Genomic DNA, 24686 nt, shown 5'->3' on the forward strand with positions numbered 1-24686 from the left:
GTTTTGTCTATGTAGAATTAATCAGCCCTTTATAAGCATAACATACTGTCCATATATAAGAAGAAATTTGATTGACAGTCAAACCCACGTGTTCTTCTAAAGCAGCATAATATAAGCTGCTGCATTTGGCTACATTTTTGTCCATCTTGAGGTCCTAATATGCCACCACACAAAATTGTAGCTTGCCATCTAGGATGCAGGAAGAGACAATAGCAGGATGCTTTCAACTGTTGTTCAGACTGTGCTGCAGGTCTGCTAATATTTTCTTGCCTCGTTCTTTGTTTTTGGTTTTTACCCGCAGAGGAAGATAGATGTAAATTGTACTGCACAGCTGAAGACTTTGACTTTTTCTTTGCAATGTCGAGCAAAGTGAAGGATGGAACTCTGTGTTCTCCAAATAAATACGATGTTTGCATTGATGGAATATGTGAAGTAAGATAAAATTAATTTTCTTACAATCCTAATGTCTATTTTTTTTTAAGTGGGCAATTGACTCCTTTATGGAAAATGCAGCTGTTTCTTCAAATTCCCTTGTGTCTGAGTCCTTCACTTGTGCCTTTTGGTTGCAGCAAGTAGGGTGTGATCATGAACTTGGTTCCAAAGCTGTATTGGATGCTTGTGGAGTTTGTAAAGGAGATAATTCAACATGCAAGTTCTTTAAAGGCCAATACTTGATCCAGCACAAAGCTAATGGTAAGGAAAGCTATTCCACATGATCATCAATTCATTACTCTGCTGTATCCCCATGTAATAAATATGACTCCTTGCTCATTAGGGCAGTGGCTACAAGTCCAGATGTGAACTGAAAATCACAGGGAGAGTGAGAGGAAAGTTCACATTTCTCCTATTTCTTGGTAACAAGAAAGCTATGAGCATAAGTCTAGGTTAGTTAATTTGCAAGCATTCCTCTTGTTTCTTAAGCCACATTTTCCCTTTACGTGTGAATTTCCTCTTAAAAGAGATGTTAGGATTCAGGCAATTGAAGGAATAGCTGTCAACAGCTCTGACTGGGATGGGACTGTACAAAAAGTGATACACAGCACAATGCCAAACATGACAGTATTTCCATGTCCATTTTCAAATGAAGTTGCTGGAAGCTATCCAGCTGATTCAGTGGATGATCCCATCGCTGGGAGATGGACTTTCCTTTAGTGGATTGTCACAGGCTTCTTGTGAAATAATCTCACTGTGCTTCAATTTCTCAGGCATAAAATGCAGATAGAATTTTTTTACCCATGGGGGTGTTTTAAGGATCCATTTACTGTTGATCATAAGACATGTCACTACTATAGTAATAGAGGACATTGTTTAGGGTATAGTAATGAAAAGGTACAATGCTAGACAACTAACCTAAACTGAATGCTCTGTGAAATTAGCTGTGTGCAGCGCATGCTGGAGATCATCAGTGCTGTCTCATCTGATTGTAGAAGGAGTGAGACTTCTACAGGCTCAGAGTTCAGTGGCTCACACCAGGGAGATCCTGTGGTACACAGGGCTTTGCGAAAGCTCTCTGCATCCCAGTTCACCTCACTCCAAAAAACTTGTCCAAGATGGAAGTAGTACCTTCCAACTACTGCAGGCAACTACAGGGAAAACATGGTGAAACAATTGCAGGGAAACCACCATTAGCCATTCTGCATTTTCTATGGGAACTTGCTTTTTCTTGTCTTCAATCACGGAGAAAAATTACAGGAACTGAAATACCTCAGAGTTACTCTGATTACAGGCTGCATGGGGGTGTGTGTAAAATCAGAACTGATTTCTCGTGGAAAGAGTTACTTTGGTGGATCAGAACAGTTAGCTTCAATTTCTTCTAAACTGCAAAAACTTCGAACTGGCTCAGAAATTATAAGCCATCTTTACCTGTATGACAACTGCAAAAATGTGGCTTGCTTCTTTTATTTCAGACTATTATGCTGTGGTCACTGTTCCAGCAGGAGCACGCAGTATACAGCTCCACGAAATGCAGATCTCTACCAGCTACCTTGCAGTGCGCAACCTTGGTAAAAAGTATTATCTGACAGGAGACTGGACAATTGACTGGCCAGGAAAGTTCTCTTTTGCTGGAACAGTTTTTGATTATCAACGCTCTTTTAACCATCCAGAGAGTCTATATGCAGCAGGACCGACTAATGAGACGCTGGTCTTTGAAGTAAGCTTTCTTGTGTTTATTCTTCCCTTGATGTCTATTACAGAATTAGTAAAGACAGCTTTAGCTCTGCACTGTAGCTCTCGGCAAGATTAAAGAATAACATTGAGTCATGACAGTATTCAGACTTAATTGTGTGGTCATGCTAGATGGAAAGGCCTTTCACTAGTTTAGCAAGGTCTGAAGTTTATCAAACTGTCACAAATTCAGTAAAAAGGAAGGTGCATAAACAGCACCATATAGCATGATTTCTCTGTTGCTGCACAATGGTTATAGAGATTATAAACACATCCCGTAAATGGTATACAATAAAATTCAGTGATGTAAAAATCAATCTGACATTACAGCAAGGCTTAATGCTAAGAGTTTCAAAAAATGCTTCTGAAACTGAAGGCACATGTAGCCAGTCTAACATCTACCTTGGGACACAGATGGTCAAAGTACCACACATAGACTCCTATGTAATTTCTGTTGGTTCAGTTTCATTGGTGATAGCATCTGAACTAATGAATTTTATATATGTTTATCTCCCAGTCAAATTTGTATCACCTACTCTGTCTGCCAGATGTTCTGTGTTGAAACTATATTTAATAGAAAGTTATTTTGGTACTTATGTGGTTTGTTCCAGTGTTACAATTTTGAAATTGGCCAGTAACACTTCTGTTCTAAGAAAAATCTCTTTCTGCATTGAGTTACTTCGCTAGATTTTCTCTTAAAATACATCAGAAGATCTGAGGGCCTATTTCTGGTTCAATTGCTCAAGCCTTTGCTTCCTGTTAGCTACATTAGTTTGCCTGTTTTGTCAGAAATCTCTAGCAGATCTTTGGCTTTGTAACGGATCCATTGTGTCTGCTTTGGTGAATCCTTCCCTGTGAGAAGGAAGGAACCCTCCCCAGAAGGGATTCAGTTCCTTCCAACACCTTCTAGTACCCCTCTGGTCACCCACTGTCAAAGGCAGAGCTTTGTGTGGTGTGCACTTGTGCCCTTCCCTGAGGCAGCAGCCTGCAGTTGTTCACCCCACCACAGAACACCATCCCCAAGAGCAGCTCTGCCGGAGGTAGCAGGAGCAGTCAGCTGAGAGCTCCACACCCCGTCTCCCTTAGGCAGCTTTGTTCCGTTAAACTAAGACAGACACTTAAGTGTAGACTGTGACATGAAATATATTCATCAAGGAGTATTTAAATTTTCGCAAGTCTTCAGTCAAGTGTTATTTGGAATACTGAAGAGCCTTGCTGCTACCCATACTCATTGAGTCATGCACTTAAATGTACCTTTAAGAAGCACTGAAGTTCATGGACCGTGAACACTTGTTGAAGTACTTTAAGATGAACACATGTTTTAGAACAGACAGTCTGACATGGTGTGTATTTTCACAAATTACTATCACAATTTGCAATGCCTTTTAAAACATTTTTTCTGAGTCAAAAGAATTTTCAGTTTGGGTATATATGTCCGTAGGGATGCTTTAGTCTAAGGAAGAGTTTGGTCTACAAGTTACAGACACACTTCCCCGTCTGCAAAACATCTCTAAAACAGCCTTACACCAAAGAAACAAGCACACTTATAAATACTGTGAAATGTTAAGCTGAACTCTCAAGAATCTTATTTGTCATAATACAAAGTAGATTAAACTATATTATTACAGAGTTAAAGTATGAATAATAAATTTCCTGCAAGATGACTTACTTGGCTGCATATCGTGCGCATACTTTGCAGAATAAAGATTAAAGAAAGAAATTTTAATGCCAAATAACACTTCTATTTTCATCCTATCAAATTATGCTAAACAGTTTTATTAAGATTTAACATTTAACTGGAGGCTATTGCTCCTTTGAGAGCTTATTTAAACTTCCCTTGTATTTTTATTGAAATACCTACACCACTGGCATTGGCAACTAGGGATTCTAATGACTGCAAATGTTACGGTCACGTATTCCCAATTATATATATCTATGAGCTGTGGTTAAGATTTTTTTCTTCATTTCAATAATTTAAGCAACATTCAACAAGCTGAATTCTGGAAAAAATGCAAAATTTTCTGTGTTCAGAGATCTGCATTATTTATGATTTACTGGTAATTGTAAGCAGCAAAAATGCCAATGAAAACTGAAGAAATATGCTTTTATGAGAAAATACTCATATTGCTGAAGATTTGTTTGCAGCAGTAATAATGAAATAAATCCTGCTTTGACTATAAATACCAGAAACTGATAGAAAGCTCAAAAAGGGAGTGTTTAAGCATATTACATTGCAGCTTTGTTTTTATTTTCCTCTCATGTAATTTTCATGAGAAATTCTCAGCATACAAAAGAAGTCCTGCCAGCAATTTTTTATCCAATTCAGTTGGTTTTCAGTAAGGTAAGGCTTTCCAGGGTTCAGCTTCTTCCTGTAATCTTCAGATATTTTTTCTTCATTTTTTAATTAGGTTGTTTCCAAAAGAAATTTAATACCTATTTTCTAGATTAGATTTTTTCAAGCCCTTGTAAAAATGCACACTGCAGGTATTAAGCAACTGAATAAATTACATACAGAAATACAGGAACTTTTATTATTCAGGTGGGCAGAAAATACAAGATTTTGTAGGTGCATTTATTGCCATTCCACTGTGATTTGAAAGACAGATTAACACAGCTTGTGCCTGTTCAGTTTTGTAGTCATAGTTTTGCTAGACGTTTGTGTGGTGACTCAAATGGTCCAGGTTTTCCACTGTGCTTCTGAATGCAAATCAGCCTATATGTATCCAGAACGTTCAGGCTTTGCACGTCCGCCGAGCAACAATCACAGGAGAGGATGGGACCAGTGCTCTCCAGGTACGGGTCCAGACAGGTCTGGCAAATCTCTGCTCAAGGCAATCACTTCCTTTGAAATGCAGTCATTCTCCAAAGTATTTTCTTGAAAGAGACATCTGAAGCATGTATTAAGAGAGAAGGAGGAAGCCCAAGTCAGAAAAAAAATCTTAAAATTCCCTACTGTCTTGCATAGCACAAGTTCAGCCTTGCAGTTCTACAAAATGCTTTGTATTTCTATCTTACTGTACAGAATGTTCCCACGCAATTGTTTTTCCATGAGGGTTTTCAATAGTTCAGCTAAGCATGTACCATTTAGTCAGACAAGACTGATAAACAGCTTTTCTTATTTACTCTGGAATTTCACAAAAAAAACGAAAAAACCAAAAAAAAAAAAAAACAACCACACATATATATTTACATATATTCTATGTATGTAATTATGGGACCAACTCATACCAAAGAAGACAAAGGGCAGTGAATCTGTAATTTAACTAGGTTGTGGGAGAAAAAATACAAACTACAGTGGTCAAATATTTTCTGAGGAGAACATTGTGAGTTGAATGTGGAATTAAATGAGTGGGACTAGTATTTCCTGAGCACAGCTACTGGAAGTGTAAATGTATGATGAGATTTTAGAATTCTTCCAAACCCTTTCTGGATCATTTGAGAATTAATTTCACAGATGGAGGGAAGGCAAAAACCAGTAAACCAGTGCCCTTCAGAATTTGTGTATCTGCATCCTTCTGAAGTATTATTGATACTCTGGTGATTGTGGATTTGTAGAAACCAGTAAAAGCTGAAATGAAAAATAATCATGGATTTAGAAGTCAGTTCGCAAAATGATCACATTCAGGTTAGATGAAATAAGTGTCAATAGTCAAAAGGGTAGAAATATGATAGCTAAATGATAATCTAGGATCAGAAATTAATATCAGGTTTTTAAAATATGGTTTCTGTAGCACAATTGTCTCATCTTAAACGGAAACACATTGGAGTATTTTTTAATGTAGTTGAATATATTCTGCTCATTTATCTGTCATTTGGTCATAGGTAACCTAAGGCCAGCACTTTCAATTTAAAGACCTTGTCAAGTGTTTTTCTGTTAACTGAAAAATATGTAACTTAAGGAGAAACAAACAGTAAATTCATCATTCATTTATCTAGCTTTGCAAATACAGGAAGACAGTGGGCACCTCTAGCTGCTGAAAGGACTTTGAGAAGAGGCTATCAGAGCATGAGGGATGCTGCCCTCACAGTGCTGTAGCAACACAGAACTTGTACAGGGTCTACTCAGGGCATCCAGTTGTTTAGATATTCAATCACCCTCTACAACTGACTTGAATTATGGAAAAGATTCTGAAAGGGAAAAAGAAACAGAACTGTTATATGGGCATGAAAAATGTTGTGTGACCAGGGATTGATACACTAATGTAAAAATATGGAGAGTTTAGTAAATAATAAATAAACAGTAAAAATAATTTTCTATTCGAATGAAGAGCTGACTGATTTGAGAAATCAAACACAATTTGAGAAAGCACTGTAAAGTTTTCAGGGTGAGACAGAATCAGAATCTTCACTGAAGTTTACCTCAAACTTGGTGAAATCAAGAAATTGTGAAATCTTTGTGAAAAACATTTATTTGGACAGCAGTAAGTAACAGATAGAGAGGATGCTTTGCAAAGAGGCAGACATTCATGGGAAGAGAAGGTGAATGGAGCTCCGAGGCAGGAATATGTCTAATTAAAACCAGTAAATCACTTCCTCTTTATCAATAGGGGAAAAGAAGAGAAAGGAAGCCAGGTGGAATGACTTTACTGATGATGTAGCTGCCACTGGGAGAAAGCCAAGTTGCAGTAATAAAGCATTACATTTATTATTAGCTACTAGATGATAAATTTGTACTGATTTCCCCTAAAGAGAAAGTAAGCTAAAGAGAGCTAAGATGTGCTTATAAGATACAGATGTTGATTCAATACAGCAGATAAAAGGGTTCTCCTCTAGTGAGGGGAGATTAGCTGGACAGTATCCCTGCAGGTTGTACATTTAGCATGTGAACAGTAAAAAAAATGGAGACACAATAATAACAGAAGATAAATTTGAAACAGCTGAAGTAGAAATGAGATCATACAGGACCTTTCAAGGATACTCTATTTTTTTTCTTTTTTCTTTTTCCCTATTAATGACCTTAGTGGACTTTCTTGAAAAACAATCATTTGTCAAATACTTTTAGCTAAGATTGTATTTAAAGTGTCTTTAGAAATAATGAAGAGATAAAGCCCCTTTTGTTTTAAGGTTTGGCTTAAGTAAGCAATGGGTAATCCTCCTTTACAGGTGCTTTCCAAGCAGGTGTTCTCTCCCTTTTCTTTGACACTCCTGATGTTAGCCACTGTCCAGCATCCCATCCAATAAATGTCCATTAAAACAAGGGTCCTGGCTTAAAGTTTTTTGAACAGTTTTCCACCAGCATATGCCGCATGCTTAATTTATCCTACTGAAACCTGAGTAAATTCATGAAAGTAGAGTTAATCTTGATTAAATGGAGAAATCACATCCTGGCTTAGGATGTTGGATATTATGATGTTTAAACAGCATGTAGAGTCACAGTGGATGACAACTGTGGGTCTCACAAGCATAGCTCAGGCAGGCACGAGCCTACCGTACAGACAGCTCTCTGGCTGCCCTTACTGCTGTAACTGAGGGCTCACTGCTGACAGCTTAACTCTGTCACACTCACCTAGAGAACTTACCAAAGACTTACACAGCATGGAGCGAGCCAGGAAACGTAGGTGCAATTTGAAGACTCAGATCAAGGCTACCATGCACGGATGCTGGGATTCAAAGTTTATGCTCTATATTGTGTAAACTAATGTCTTTTAATTCAGTGTGTTGCAAGCAACTTCACACATCCATCTTACGTTAAAAAGTACCTGAAAGCACAGTCAATGATAATAAAACAATGCTGATAGGCTCTTTAAAAATATGAGCTGCAAAATGGAGTATTTTATTGAAAACTTAGGAGAAACATGGGAAAGAAAAGGAACCTCAAACAAAGGAGCAAATGCACAGCTAGTTTAGGAAATCTATTGATTTAGCTTTGAAATCAAAATTAGCAGCAAAACGAAAAGGTTCTTTACTCAGGAGAGTTCAATTTATCCATTGTTTTAACATCTTGTGCCCTAAGCAAAAGCCACAGCTCTTTTTCTTCAGGATAGATCTGGCAGATTCCAGCCGCAGAGTCTGTGGTTTTCGAGCTCAAGAAGCTGTAAATTTTATGACTCTGCGCCCTGCGGCAGAGCTGCTGAGTGTTGTGTCTGAAGTCAGGTGGTTGGTGTGTTAAAGGTAGACATTAAACAGTTCTGTTGAGGAACTGGAAATGTTTAAGGACGTTGTTTGCCAGCTGTAAATTTGGGAGCAAATGCCAGTTGGCTGGGAAGATGCTGGAATGCATCCAGTTAAGTAGACTAGCATTGGAGGTCCTTCCAAATTTGTAGGTCTGATAACTTGGCTGTATAAGCAGACTTTGGTTATTGGGTTGTTAAGGAAGGGCTTTATAATGAATGTTTGAAAATACGATAGAAAACTTTTTACATGCTCATTACTTTGGCAAAATTGCAACTTTGCAATAGCATTGCATTCCTGGTGAAAACTTGGTTGGACATTATACTTTGTATACTCTTTTCCAGCTGAATGCCGTGGACTTGGGTTTTGTCTCCTACAATATTTTGCCTCCGATACTTTTCCAGAGTTTGATTTTGGCCTTTTGCTACATAGCTGGGATGACCCAGGGGGAAAGAGACCCGCCTGTAATGCAGCTCTTGCTTTGTAAACATTCCTTCTGGAGTCTGCTGGGTGGGAAGGGGTTCGCATGTGGGCTGCCAGCCAGGAAACAGAGTTCACCCCATCTGCCCACTGTAACTGTGCCTGTTTTCCATGGCGTGAGAAGGGGTGTAGCCCAAGGTCTTGAAGTAGGTATGGCCCAGCTTGCCTGGTGTGCAGGACCTGCCCTCAGGCACTCGCTCAGCTGGAGGTTGTGAGTTTCTTACATTGGTGATGGTTGTTCTCTGAAATGATAGGAACACATCTTGTTCTAACTCATTCAAGATCACTTCCCCTTCATTCCCTTCATTATTTTGAAGCACCAGGAGAATATTACTCTATCAGGAGTAAAACTCGTTGCCACTTCTATCTTCTCATCCTCACTCTTTCATATCCTGACTTCTGTTGTTCAGGATGCATTCGTTCCATTTCTTGCCTCTACTACCACCAAGTAAAGAGCACTCTCAGAGACAAGTGCTCAGCCTAATACTGTAAAGTATTCTTATTTAAAAGCTTTACTGTTTTTTCAGCCACTGACATAGCACAGGTTTATGACATTTGTCAGAATCAGGAGAGACGAGGGCTCATGCTTGCACAAGGGTATGGACAAAACCTCCTCCTCTTTCAACTCATGACTTACTAAAAGGCCAGATAGAATTTCAGCCTCTGCACTTGAAGGAACACAGAGTAACTACTGAAAGGGGAGAAAGTGTTTCTGGCTGCCCGAAATGCTGAGATCTGTGCTAATACTGGGACTTGTAGGACCTTCCAATGGGTAAAAGCAAATTACAGCATTTTTAGGTCTGGTCTGTAAGAAGAACCAGGAAAGGAATTATTTTAATTAAAGAATAGTTTTCCAGGGCTCAATTCTTACTAGGGTTAACATACCCTGGTTTTTTTCTGAAGCACATGTTCTGAAACTTTACTTATTAGATATTTGTCTCAATTTGTCCTTCGGAGAAGGAGAGTAGAGTGAACACATATCATTGCAACCTGTTCCTTCTAGAAACTCAGATGGCCATGGGCTTGAGATTCAAGATTCAAAGTTACTGTGGAACAGCTGCTTTAAGAGAGTTCAAATTTCTGCTATCAGCAATCGGACAGCTTTCTAAAAGTAAAAATTTAGATAGAAGAGATGTTTTCCTTCATCTGAAGGGACTGTTAAATCTTGCCAAACACTTACATCAGAGAGTGATGAACAGCCAAGGAATAAAAGAAAGGTGCTCATGAATTAAGCTTCCATGGGCAAGCTGAAAGCTTTCATATGAAATACTCTAATTTGCCTGTGCTTGGAGAATTTTCTAATCTGAATCTTCCAATGAGAAGGCATGTGCTCTCCAATTCTTTTGAAAGTATTTTGAATTTTACAGTTCTAATTGTTGTATGTAGTTTGGATCATTATTAAGGTTCACTGACTGAAATAAAATCTTTGGCTACTAAGAACAGAAAATATAGCATCCTTTGTTCTTCTAGAAAAGTAAACAACACACAGTCCAGATCCTTCATGTGTTCAACATTATTGAACTGGGAGTCATGTAAATTTGGTCTGAATTTTCAATGCCATGGGTATTTCCTGTACATTTCCAGAATACTTTAAAACCTTTGGCTACATTTCAAAATATTTAATTAATTATAAAATGTTTCTATATTTCTTAGTCTTAAACAACATAAATGCAAGTTTGTTGCTATTTTATGAAACCAGTCTGTACAGAGATCAGTATCCATGCTATGCTTAAGCACTTGGGTTAGACATCATGTGAACTTGGCTGATATTTATTAGTACTTTGAATGGTAATCATTAATATAGATTGAAATTGTACTTGAAATGCTGGTGCTTATCAAAAAGCATATTTAGGACCTAACGTTAACTGCACCTGCTCTTTGTATTATGATGACCAGATCCATATTGGTGAAGAATTAAAGCATAAGAGAGCTCTGTAACTGCAAACTCTTGTGCTTTTTCTACCAAGTATGAATATAAATGCACTTTTGCTGCCAGAAAGTTTTAAAAATAAATGTTCTTAAATAGAAATTTATCCCCAAATTTAGGTCTGTGTCAGATGTTTGTGCATCTTGCATTGATTATAATTCAGATTTGAAATGAATATAGTTGCCTACATGAAAACTGCAATATAATTCAGCACTAAAACAGTACACCCCTGAGACGTAGGCTCCCCAAGTTAAATGACAAAGACTGGTATTATAGTCAGTAATCACCATTTCTATAAATTTTCTAATACGTTATGCTACAATCATGAATAAGTGTTTTCTCCAAACCTTTTTCCATGTAGATGCCCCGGGGACAGGCCTGGACTAAAGCTTTATCAGCTTCAATCATTAGGAGAAAAATACTGTCTGGGGGTCTTCTGAACAAAATATATCATCAGTCTACATAGAAAACAGTTTTTTATCCTCAGTGTCAAGAACTGAGATGGCCATCGCTAAGCACCTCTATTCCCAGTCTCCACACAGCTATGCTACTGATTTGCTCAAGCTTCCTTACGTCAAGCATTTGAGACCTGCTTACTTACCAAGCTAAGGCTTCGTCATTCACAGAAGGCAGGAAATTTCTCCCACCACTATCCTTCACCCATCCACTGCACTGCCACAGCAAACCCAGCACCTGCCTGTGAGCCCCAGTGAATGCAGGGACACACTTATTACAGGCTGGTTGCAGGAGCAGAGTACTGAGAGCTGAGGCAGGGACAGTGATAAATACTACATTGCCAAAAGGTTTCAGATATTTGACACCTACTGAAGGCATTTCTGCTTCCATAAGCCAGTCAAATGCCATCTGATTTAAAGGAACGTTATGCTGAACCATCTATTTCTGCACTCTTCTGTTATATGCCCTGCAAGTGTTAGTCCAAGAAAACACTTCGCTGTTTAGGAATTACTTTGGTGGTTTTTAGTTTGTTGAAAAATTAGGTCTCCTGAAACTTCTTTCACAAACATGGTGTGTATAGATTATCTGTATCATGTTCAGTTCATCTTACTTCAGAATAACAAAATTCCTTTTTTTTTACTCCCTCCTTTTATTTTTTTAACCAAACTCTACATACTCCTCTACAGATCCTCCTACAAGGCAAAAATCCTGGGATTGCTTGGGAATATACATTTTCCAAAACCAACAGTGAAAACAAGACGTCTGTCAAAAAACACAGCTACTCCTGGGTGACGGTGCAGTCAGAGTGCTCAGCTACCTGTGGCGGTGGTAGGTAACTTTCCAATTGCCAGTTGTCATCGTTTTCATTTTTATAAAGCATCTCAAACATTTCAGCTGTCTTTAATTTTGCAAACGTGTATCAAGACATATGGGGGTTACACTGAACACCTGGTCCCTATTTTTTTATCTGACAACTTACAGTATAGATGAAATACCTTCATACTTCCTTTATAGTAAAAAAAAGAATCACGCCAGTCTCAGTTTATGTCACTTACAGTGACTCCGTCTTTTTTCTTTAGGTCAGTCCATAACCATATGATATCTTGGTGTTGAAGTAATGCGGAAAGTAAATATGTGCTTTTATGTTGTTATAATTTAGGAACAAAGAAAGATAGCAAATAATGAGTAAAATTTATCTTACACATAGAGAGTAATTGAAGACTAAAATATTATCAAGACCTTTACCGGCAGTTGCACCTTAATTTTCTCACTGTTAAACTACAAATACTCCAGTGCTGTCAGGTTAAAGTCTGAAATCATATATAAGCTAAGGATTTCTTATTAGCATACTCCTAAAGGTGTTTGATTTGTGCAGACCATCTGTTTGTTCTTCTAAATCCTGGACGTTTGGTCAGCAAAGGTAATTCTGGGATGTAATGAAAGCAGAAAACTGGCATGTCGGAAGTCGTGCAAAAAGAATTGAGAATTAACATTTTAGTGGCCCTTAGATTGGAACGGAGTCATATAAATAAGACTATACAATGCAGTTGTTTTTAATACCAAAGCAAAGGACCAGGTAACCAAGGAAATTACACGTTATGCTCCTGTATAGGAAAAAAAGTCCAGGTGAAATTCAGGAATGTCTTGCTAGTGTGTTGTCAGACTTCACAGCATCTGAATAAACTGTTTATGGAAGAAAGACCCTCCAGGAGCACTGTAGACATAAAATACAACAACTGTGTTTTTCTTGCTTCCCTTTAAAACAAATAAAGGTTGCAGCATGGATATAAAGATGCTGGAAGCATGGCTGTTTCCAAATTTAAGTTCCTGTGCCCAGTGAACCATGAGTGAGGTGAATGGTACATCTAAATTGAAAATAAATCGACGAAATCACTTCATCTCTTAAGGCATTTGATGTCTTCTCTGCCATCTGTCCTGATGCTGACACTAGACAAGAGTTTAGGAGCAGGAACCTGCAGAATTATATAAACGCAAAATGTTTTGTTGCAACCTGCAAGTGCATGAAGAGAGATCTAAGAAAGCACTGGTAGTTTCTGCAGGGAGTTAGGATTTGAGGAATTACTGTTTTTTGCTGTGGGAAGATTCTGCAAATATGCTGTTTATAACTGAAATGTTTCATCTGACTTCAATAGTACCTGTGTTACAGAGAAGTGAATTAATGTTAGAAACATCCTGCCAAATTAAATCCTATTTTATTCATTCCAAGTCGGTGGAATTGAACCAAGGATGAGCTTGGACTTGTTTAGTTAAAATTCTTCCCTACTACTTTTTCTCTTATATTTTAAATAAACATTTATTTTACTGTATTCTTTTCTAATATTTCCATAGGACACATTACAGCAAAAGCAATTTGTTTAGAAGATCATCGTATGCGAGTTAATTCCTCCTTTTGTGGCCCAAGGATGAAGCCTTTAACTGAGACGAAACTATGCAACACTAATCCCTGCCCAGCATAGTAAGTGCTCTCTATTTTTGTACCTTTTTGCTGTGCCTTATGACTGAGTTCACTATGAAAGAAGTCCTCTGACAGGCAGACAGGACTGCATAGCCTGCTAGATGAACCCACTTTTATTCTGTAACGTAAATCAGTAATTGTTTAAAAATGTTAGTTGTGTAGGCTTCTGCCCAACGATAATAATAGAGGCAGTATTTCTAATGTTGCTAAGCAGGACCTCCCGAGGATTGCTTGCAGCTCTATCACCATGCTGGGGTTAGCTATGTGACACCGAGTAAATCTAAGTTACTTAGAGGCCTGTTCTGCCACCTTTACTCACCTTGAATCAGTAAGACCATTTCCTGAGTAAAGTGCTACTCCCCATGTGGAAGCTTGGCCTCATGACTCAGATTCCACATATTAGATTAGGTTAAAAGAACCTTGTGAAGTGTAATTAGTGCTTTTTGGACAAAATGTCCCACAGAGTATTATGATACCAAGGAGAGGACTATCTAAACCAAATAAATCATCAGCAATGCTCCTGGTGCCCACAAAAATAAATATGAAGACATTGCCTATGTGAACAGTCTTATGTTCTAAAAGACATGAGAAAGGTGAGATGCAAAGGAAGACATTGACACACAGATAAGTATTTAGAATCCAGCTGGTCTAAATCAACTCCTTTAAAAACAACGGAGTTACGCTGATTTATAGTAGCTGTAGTAGGAGTCCTTTGGAAAAAAAAAAATGCAGTGTGCTCGTATAATTAAACATGGTATTGTGTGGCTAAGAATGTAAGTGGACAGATTTAAGGACACATTGACCATCTTTCTTCTGCTGGTTTTTTTCACCTTTGGATTTCTGACTTTGCAACCTTAGCATTGTTTTAATTTTATACTAAAGATCAGAAAAGCTGTACTATGTTGGACAAGACATTCTGACTTCCAGAACAGCGAATTTCTAAATAGAAATGTTGAAAAATCAGGAGTGTTTCAGCGAGAAATAAAGACAGCTGAAGATGCATTGAAAAGTGCAGGCAGCAGAAGGCAGAGGAAATGGAGGAAAGCTCTAGACCTGGTGCCATCTGCTGTTTTACTCTGTGGTGATAAAAGCAATGGGCTGTAGAAGCAATTGGCTAAGTCTGCTCCCATACTTCATAAAATAACACATTTAATGAAGCTTAATAGGAAGCATTCCTCATCTCCCCCAGTCCAGAAGAGGATGATGGGGCAAAGCAAAAAGATGGGTATGTTCTGCAGTGGCTTTGTTTTTACTTAAAAATTCATAGTTTGCAATATGTTGAACATACTAAAAAATAGTCCAGTAACAGTTTGGAATTTCTTGCCAAATTTAAAGATTACAGCAGAGTACACAAAATCCAAATGGCAAATTATACACTACAACCACAAAATGAGAGCGATAAGGTTTAAATAATGGCAGCATATGACATGAGAGCCCCATGTTCCTGTTTCAGCAGTTTCTTTAGATTGCATTTAGCCACACGATTTTCTCAATACCAATTTTAAATAATCTTTGTAGCAAAACACAATCTTTTCATATGTGACTTATCTTCTGCCAGACCTATTTTTATCCAATGAACGCAGTATCATGTACACATAAATGTCTATGATGTCCCCAGGAGTCTTTTTAAGTTGTTTATGCTTACCTTTGCTTTGATGTGAGCTTGTTATGCTATAAGGCTTCACCAAAGTTGTATTCATTTCTACTGACCACACACGAAATTGCCATTTCTGTTGACCAGAGGTCCCGATGTACTTTGAACATCCACCGATACCCCTATCACTGAAAATGCTGACTATCCATTCTGACATGCATTGCAATGTTTTCATGCCGAAACTTCTCTGATATTCTTAGATTTACTACTTTAAAACACAATTAATGACTTGAACCCTAAAAAGAGTACAAAAAGAAAAACTATAAAAGCCCTGAGCCACCTTCAGGGAAACTCGTTAATTAATTATTTTTAAATTCTTGGGATATGTTAATGTATGGAGGATCTACATGTAGGACCATGTCTTAAATTAACAGATTGCCATTCAGCTGAGTGAAACTATGCCAGACTATCTCTGCTGAGGAATCTGCCCAGAAAGTCATAGCGTGTAATATTTACCATAAAACCGAGACAGCCAACATCAAAAAATTAAGTATTAATAAATACCATGGAAGAAACAAAGAACGCTTAATAGCCAGCAAATAAAGCAAAAAGAAATATAGTAGGTGTAACAGGCAAGGGAAGGAGGTGACTAACATGAGATACAGTTTTGTATCAGTTTTGTGACATAAAAGAGGCTCCAGACTTACAAAGGTCAGTGAGGAATAATTACTGCATAAGAACAAAGACTCATTAGTCTGAGTAGGAACAAACTATTGTCCCGACAGCAAAGAACACAGAAAGGCATCGGTACTGCACACTGTTGTTGTTGGATTTCAGAGCTGCCAAATCTGATCATAATTATTTAGTTATTTGAGCTAATGAAATACTCTTGGATCACAGCCCAGATAATCTTGGAAAATGGCAGTTTACTGCAGGACATTAAAGTAGGTTTATTGCCCTCGCCTCTGTGAAGAGGGAAACTTTCTGGACAGTTATGGTGAATAAACTCTTAAAATGAACACTTCTGGTAGTTCTACCAATCACCATTGTCAGAAACATCAAGGCAAACTAATTAGAAGTTGTAAAATGGATTAAAACTATAACTTTTTTCCAGAAGTTTGCATTGCAATAGTCCAAATATTTATAAATCAGACAAAAAGGAAACTTCTGACGTGGTCTGGAATTACCTAACTACTGACTTTTCACATTAATATTTCTTTGTCCTTAAGTGAGTGTTTTTTATATTTCCCACTACTTTTGGCAGTTACTGAAGTTACTGACTGAGAGTTGGGATTTCTTCTATTCCCAAAGAGATTTTTCCAAAATAGGGTTTTTATACATTTTTTACAAATTAGAATTAGATTTGTCTTCAGGCAGATGTGGACAGACAACTGGGATGCTGTTCATCTTTCACACAGCAAGAAAAGAAAAAAAACTGTATGTAAGCAGCTATTCCAGTGGTCACAGGACTGATGCTGTTAGAAACTGTAGGATAGGCCATGCAGTTGGATGTGAGATGAGAACCTCTTCTGTGGCAAACATTATTAAAAATGTGTAAAATGGATGTTTTAAGATCTTTAGTTTAATTTCAGTGCTGGGTCTTTGAATGAGAGTTCTCAACTTGAGTAGTTGTGTGTCATTCATAGTTTCCTTTCTTCTTTCACTTCTATTTTCCTATCTAGTTGTTTTTTTATGGTCTTACATTGACAAAGACATGTGGTTGTATGTTTGCAAAGTGTCCCACAAAGGCTGGGGTCCCACTCAATGTGTCACTAACAGAAGTACTGAGCAGCTACTGACATTTAAAAACTGAACTTACCCTAAGCAATTGGTGATAATTCTTCAGACTGTGTCATTTCTGTGACACAATGTGTAACTGAAGCGTGCCTGTGACTGGAGTACGGATTTGCCAACAGCTTTTGCTGGTTATATTTCCTCTGTTTTATTTAGGTTCTATATCATCTGTCTGCCAATTTTATTAGTCTGAGGACATTTAAATCCTCAAGACACTAATGTCAGGGCTGCTGATTTTAGCAAGCAAGTTCTTTTTTGTGAATAGAGGCCAGTAAGGTTTGGCATAAGTAGCGCTGGACGGCACCATGCTGATATGTGCCAGGCAGTGTGAGTGAACCTACACACAAATGCACAGGAGGTGCCTGCTCAGCTAAGCCGGCCCCATTCATTCCTTGCCACACCATCTTTCCTCTTGTACCAGCTGAAGAGAATCCTCTTCTGCCATGTCTTCTGAAGAGATGTAAAAAGGAAAAAATGTAAACCAAAGGGCAGAACTTTCCAGTAATCAAATCTTATTGATTTACAGAACTCTCTCCACTTATCTGGATTCTTCTTTTGGCCTTGGGTCTGCTTGTCTATTTGGAGATCTCTTCAGCAGCTAAAGTAACAAAAATGATCATCCTACCATTTATTTAGAAGAGGTTTTTCTTTTCGTGTTTTAGAGAGCTTTTTTTTCAATTAGATGCATAGATGTGGTTAAAAAGGCATGGTGATTTGTTAGCCAAACCCTTATATATCCTGGATACTCCACCAGCCTGGCAACATCTCTCATAATCCCTGTGGAATTCCAGATTCCAGGTCAGATTCACAGGCAAGATTCACCAACAAGCTGGTTCTGGTAGATGTAGAGCTGTAAATAAGTAATACTAGTTTTTCTAGTTGTGTGACTTATATTTCATCCCTAGCAAAATGTCTCATGCTTTGAAAATAGATGATATAACTAATTATGGCTTTTTGATTTTTTGAACAGATCAGGAGAGCAGGATCCTGAGTAATTCACATTTGACAGGGGGCTTGTATGAATTGATTTTATAAAGCTAACTGGACTCCTTTGTTGCTAACACTTATTTTCTACTTTAAGCTGGTCAACAGGTGAATGGAGTGCATGCAGCAAATCCTGTGGAGGAGGGCAACAAAGCCGTCTCATTCAGTGTGTCCGGAAAAGGGCTTTCCAAAGAGATGAGGTAGTAGCCCATTCCCTGTGTCCCGTTAGCACCCCTGCGCAGGTGCAGATGTGCAATAGCCAGGACTGCCCACCTGAATGGAGCCCCGGACTATGGTCTCAGGTAATTTGGAGAAAAACTTGCATTTTTATCTGCTGGTATAATGCAAATATTGCCAAAAACTCTGCTCAAAAGGAAGAACAATGCAAACTTTGTGAAGGTCAGGACTTTGCAAGTGGCTCTGTTCATGAAGATATCATGTAAGCTATGTATATATTTTAATTAGCCTTCCTAAGTGTTCAGACATGAGCGCTTGCCAAAAGTGGGCATGTAGTGTCCTTTCTGGTATGTACAAATAGAAAGGTAATTTTTTCTGGTTTCATAACTGAAGGCTCTATGAATTCCTCAAAGCCATCATCCCCGTCTGAGATTACTTCCCACAGCAATATTAACTTTTCTCAGAGATGACAGGCAGTCACGGAGTGAAGAAATATTTGGGGTTAGAGTTGCCTGTTAATGCACACACATATGTGAATTGTGGCTTGATAGATTTATGATGTACATGTTCACTAATCACTTCTGCACATTTGCCTTTGTTAGAGTGACTATCCTACGGCAAGTAGAGCACTGCTGCAAGTAGTTGCCCTGAGGGGCATAAGGCCCCTGGGCAGATCCCTGTGTCCACACACCCCGCTCTGCAAACTTGACAACTGCCTGACACCAAACCAGCCTGAGTTAAAACACACACACACTTACACAGAGCTCACCTCTGCTCTTTCTTTCACTCCTATTGATGCAGTTGTGAACTGTTAGTGTAAGAATAAGTGAAGTACTGGCAAATCTAGGATTTAAGAGAGAGCTGCCAGTATGCTTATGTCAAAATGAGCTACATTATTTTCACTTTTCCATCTTCATTTAGTGAGATTCAAGATGGATTTAAATTCACTGAAAAATCTGTCACTCCTGTGCATAGTTTGTGGTACTGTTACCCTTCATGTGTTGAAGAACATCTTGACCTAAGCATTCCCAGCTGAGCAGCACAGACTGCCCCTCCGGGGAGTGCCCATAATGTACTATGACAGACGAGTTACTACTCAACACTCCACTGTAACTGAGTTTTAACACTCAAAAAGGAACTTTTTTTCCAGTGTCTGTGAAGGAAAACTTAGTGTGGGAGGAGACTGTAAAAACCAAGTATGATCATTAAAAAGGAAGAACATCCTTAAAAAGGAAGAACAAAATCTTCAAACACATTCACACTTTTAAATTTTACTTCCTCTAAAATAAAAAAAACCCAAACCCACCACAATTAGAAAAAAAAATCAAATTTCCTTCTCTTTAAGAGGTGTAACATTCAAGTTGGAATTTTCAAATAAGCCTATGAAAATTAAGTTCATAAGTACTGCTGAAATGTAGTGAACAGGTCTATTGAACAAGTTGTTAGTGAAGATTTTAAGATTCAGCTGAAAGGCTGAAAGGAGCTAAAAAGGGGAAAAATGCAAAATACCCAGCCTCTCTACACAAACCAGAGTAATTTTAAATGAAAAGAGTTGTTTGTTGTTTGTGGGAAAGATTAAACCTAGAAATTTTCAGCATGCAGATATTTCTGTTGTATCCTCAGTACAACTCTGATTTCAAGACATCTTTTAAAAACATTTGGGATTTAATACTAGCGCAGGATTCTTCCTTGGAATGTACCCCTTAATTATTAGTGAAAAGAACAATTAGAAGAGGGTGGAAGTAGGTAGAAAGCTGGCAACATTATTTCAGGGCCGTTTATTTCTTCATTTCATCAGGAATGGCTCATTCATGCATTTTATTGTGTGCTAAGGCAATGGAAACTCCAGAACGTATTTTCAACTGAACCCCAGTTCAGCAATGTGTATTTATTCACTGGGGACTTGCCCTAAGCTTTAGTTATAATCTTGGCAATTAGAATATCTTTGGTCAATCTTCTTAACCATCGTCTGTATCAGATTCTGTCTTGTAGTGAGATTCATTTGGTGAACGAGTTATGTACTGATTCCCTGGGTAGTTTTCTCTGCCTGTATCCCATCCCTCTAGGCCAAGGTGAGGACAAAATAACAAATAGCTGAGAACTTTGTTGTGAGATTTTATGATGGGAGGTTAGGACCAGCTTTCAACTGTACTGCCCAGGGAAAAAAGCATTTTGCTCACAAGTCCAACTTACCTCATCTACGGAAGAGAGATATTACTTATCTGTTCTATGTGGGGGCTGTAAGAGTTCAGAGTTTACATTAAGAAAGCACTTAGAACAATGTTTCAGAAGTGACATACAGATGTTGCTATTACTTATTTACCAATAGAATTTCAAGTTTACTTATAATGGCAGCTACCCAGCACATTAGCCATGGTTTCTATGCTCTGCTGTAAAACACAAACAATGCCAATTTTCATTTCCTCTTGTTCAAATGAATGTTTCTTTCCATCACAGTGCTCCAAGACTTGTGGGAGAGGTGTTAAGAAACGGGATGTCTACTGCAAAAGTACTGGTTCTCCCAAGGTTAAAATCTTGCCTGAAAGTATGTGCAGCAGAGACCATAAACCTGAATCCCACCAGACCTGTGTGCTAGGACGCTGCCCCAAGAACGACCGGCTCCAGTGGGTGGTTTCTTCCTGGAGTGAGGTAAAGCGATGCAGTTACATGGCTCACTGCCTTCCCTGGCTGCTCTTGGGAATGTTTACTCAGGGACACGCACAAACCAAGCAGGGGAAAAGCTGAGATGTCATTTGAGAATCAGGTGTGCTGGGCAAGCAGCTGTAGAAACACAGTTCTTTACATCCAGCTGCAGTTAGTGTACCCCAATGTCTTTGTCTTTCAGGACTTTCACTGACTCAGATTCGTATTTCGTTTTACACATTATGGAACACGGGTTTTTTTGCGGGTTTAGTTATATAGCGCTTCTGTAGTTTTGCATAATTGGGGGTCTCTTGCACATAGCACAGTCTCCTTTATCTGCATGTGTTCCTCTAGATTTAAACAGTGTACTTTGCCTTTGCAGTGCTCGGCCTCCTGTGGCCCAGGTGTACAAAAGCGAGAACTAAAATGTGGAGAGAAAACCATCCATGGGAAATTGATCACCTTTCCTCAGAGAAGATGTAGAAACATCAAGAAACCAAACACTAACCTGGAAGAAGCTTGTAACAAGGGAGCCTGTCCATCACAAACACTGTATAACATGGTGTCTGGCTGGTATTCCTCACCCTGGCAGCAGGTACGAATGGGAAACTTTCTCGCCTCTCTCCCTGTCCAAGCTAGCACTCTCTCCAGCACTATTTCATGTCTTAACTTTTACACAGCTTATAAAAGGAGAGTGTTTTTCTACACAGTATCTCAAGTAGCAACTCCTAGTGCTTTTCACTACACAGCATTAGAGAACAAAATAACTGCAATGTGGCTCTTGGACACTGCATCCACTGTAATTAGAAGTTGGTTGCGGTGCTGGGCTTAGAGAACACCAAGCCTAGAAAAGCTGTGGTGTCATATGCCACAGAACACTAGAGCTGGGGTGACACAAAAACCAAGCTACTTAGATAAAAGCTAGCTCTGGTCTTGCATTGTGCTGTAGTCAAACATCCAATTGTATGGAGGAGACATCTCCACTACTAACAGTCCACAGGTGTCTCCTGCACATAGCTGTTCCCTAAAGGACGCACCACTCAGCCACTGAAACATGGTGCAGCTGGTTCACATCCATCATGTACTTTGGTGCAGCCCATTTCTTTGTCCTGAAACTGAAGAATGTCACCTAAAAATGTTATTCATGCTCGAGACGCACTACATTCCGCGCTCATTTTCCAACACTTTCTTCTCAGTCTTCATCAAACTGCACTGTGGTTGAACTATTACATATCTATATGCACAATGTATTTGAGCATCTGCACAGATTGCCTGGAATTCCCTAAATACTATGATTAATTATGGGATCAGTCTGTATTTGTTTCTACATTCTTGCAAACAAGCTTCTGTATTTCTGGAACTTATCTACTTTATGAGTCATAGATCAATGAGACACACACTCATTTAATAACATTTACATGAAACAATGTATGCCTGACAATTGTAATCAGATGAAAATGATCACATTTATCTTAAAGACAACTTTTCATGAAACACATACAAGTAAACGGCTTATTAACTTTAAGATACTTCATAGATCTTCCTGCAAATGCATAGTGGTTTTCCCCAGATACAGCCATAATTACAGTTCCAATGGGAGTTTTATCTCTGTTCAGACAGCAGGATTGGGCCCAAAGGCTGAGAGTTCAAAGAAATCAGTGCAGACAATCAGGAACAGGTTTTCTGCAATGTTTCATGTCTGTCTCGATGCCTGAGTAAGGAACCAGATTTTCAGCCGAGTCCTTACATAACCAAACTTTTGGAAGGAAAAGCAGATGCACACATCTTTGAAAAGTTGGTCCTGATGGGGGTTGCTGCACAGCAACACATCCTTTCCTCACCTCTCTCGCTTTGAAAGTCTCATCCAAAGCTCTGGAAGTTACTGCTTCGGCTTTTGTGGGCTCCCAGAGAGTCTCTATAATAAAAAGCGTTTTTTTACTTTTTCCTCTCCACAGTGCACAGTAACGTGTGGAGGGGGAGTGCAAACCCGCAGCGTACAGTGCCTGCGCCATGGAAGACCAGCTTCTGGGTGCTTGCCCCAGCAGAAACCAGCAGTCCTGAGAGCCTGCAACACTAACTTCTGCCCTGTCCCTGTGAAAAGAGGTAAACCCCAGCTCTACATGCTGCAGCAGGGTTGGTTGCTTGGAACTCTATATCCAGCAAAAATCACCTTTTCCAGTTACACCCACTGAGGATTTGTATTTGGCATGCTCCTTCATAAACGATTTTTCCCCAGACTTTCCAGCTTTACAGTTACTCTGTGATACTACAGCATCTCTCTTCTCAAAGTGAACCCTTTTAAAGCAGACTTGGGAGTATAACTGACACAGGAGATTTAAAATGAAAGAGTTTGTCAAAAAGTAATGTCATTTGGTTCTGAGCCTCATCTTTGTACTATCTTGTTGTATAACATAAAAGCATCCTGTGCTTTACTGTTTTATGGTTAATAATAGTAACTTTGAACTAAACAATGAGAATTTGCCATACAGTTTTAGTCTTTTGAAGTCTGCCCAAACTTCAGATTGCACCATATCCTGGGAGTCCCAAACCATTTTGTCTAGAATGTACTTCTCTTCCTACTGCTTCTGATCAGCATATGATGTGGAGTCAGGGAACACTGTTAAGCTCTGTCCCCACTTGTATGTCTGCTGTGTCCCACTCCACCTCTCCAGTGTGTTTTCCTAGAGGAGCAGGAGGAAGAAGAGAATTTGTGTTGCTCTAAGTGATAGCAGGGGAATTCTCAGAGAACCTCAACAGAAAGTGAGCAGTGCATTAGTCCCATCCCATATATTTGCTGTCAAGCTGGCTACAGTTTATGACTCCTTCTTAACTTAAAAGCCTCATGGAGGTCCAGGTTTGTCCCATATAATGCTAGTTATCTAGGTCTGCTAAAGCACTAAAATACCATCAGCTGTCTTGTTACCATTTTAAACCTGAGAGCTACAAGTAACCTCTATAAAACCGAGGCTAAATTGCAACAGAAAGGTGGTGGCAGAGCTTGGAGCAAAGGTCAAGCTCTGGCCTTGTGTCTTGTGAGCTGACATTGGCCAGCCACCCCCTCTTTGGCACTGAGTGCTGCCATTCACTCACATCGACGCCAGAACACCCAGCGGTTTCTTAACAGACTCTTCTACTGCATCCACTCAGGACATGCAGAGTTATCAAACATACATCAGGGGACCCAAATCCAAACAAGGATGTATAGATTAAATGGCCTTGAAAGGGATAAGTAAATAGTTCTGCATTTTTATAAGTAAATGTTCCTAACACATCAAATTCGCCTTCCTAAAAAGTTCTGCTGTACTTTGGAGTTGCTGTATTATATCCTTTTCTGTCACGATATAGCAAGCACTTTTCTTTCACCCCTGCTTTCCTCTGCTGTATTTCATGTCTGCAGTAATGTCTGTTATTAATTTTGGCCTTGGCCTGCTTCTGTCTCTCCTCACATCTGCAGGAGCCCTTTCCCCTTTATTATAACTGGGTCATCAGGCCCTAGAGATCAATTATCTCTTCACTGCTCTGTAACTTTCTGTCTAAACCAGCAAAAAGAGAGGGAACCAGCTCTGCTGGAATCACATTGAAGCAAATCAGTCGGTATTATCAGCTGTGTAGCTCCAGCTCAGTGATCACAGTCAAGAAATTAATGTTTCAGGGAGAGTTTACACACTTTCCTAGACAAGCTGGGTCATTTCCATCCCTCTGTTAGATGCAGTTACGGTCACCGTAACTCTGAGTAAATCCAACTGCCTATAATGAATGAAAATTTAAACAACTCAAGTATAAATACTTGAGTAAACAGAAATAAGGAACAGGCAGCCTGATCCACATCCATTGAAATCTGTGGAACTTTTTGTGTTCATTTCAATGGTCTTTGGATT

General features: G+C 38.9%; 1 protein-coding gene across 4 annotated transcripts in view; it reads left to right on the top strand.

The window, feature by feature from the left end:
* ADAMTS18 (ADAM metallopeptidase with thrombospondin type 1 motif 18) overlaps positions 1-24686 on the top strand; it is a 75604-nt gene that overhangs the window by 47227 nt on the left and 3691 nt on the right. For all 4 annotated transcript variants that reach the window (XM_030470256.1, XM_030470259.1, XM_030470257.1 and 1 more), the window contains 9 exons: positions 302-432; positions 570-693; positions 1908-2152; positions 11827-11968; positions 13490-13616; positions 18086-18290; positions 20623-20814; positions 21191-21403; positions 22764-22911. In XM_030470256.1, the coding sequence (XP_030326116.1) occupies positions 302-432; positions 570-693; positions 1908-2152; positions 11827-11968; positions 13490-13616; positions 18086-18290; positions 20623-20814; positions 21191-21403; positions 22764-22911 (1527 nt within the window). The remainder of the gene's footprint in view (positions 1-301; positions 433-569; positions 694-1907; positions 2153-11826; positions 11969-13489; positions 13617-18085; positions 18291-20622; positions 20815-21190; positions 21404-22763; positions 22912-24686) is intronic.

Source organism: Strigops habroptila, chromosome Z, assembly GCF_004027225.2.
Source record: "Strigops habroptila isolate Jane chromosome Z, bStrHab1.2.pri, whole genome shotgun sequence".
NCBI lineage: Eukaryota > Metazoa > Chordata > Aves > Psittaciformes > Psittacidae > Strigops > Strigops habroptila.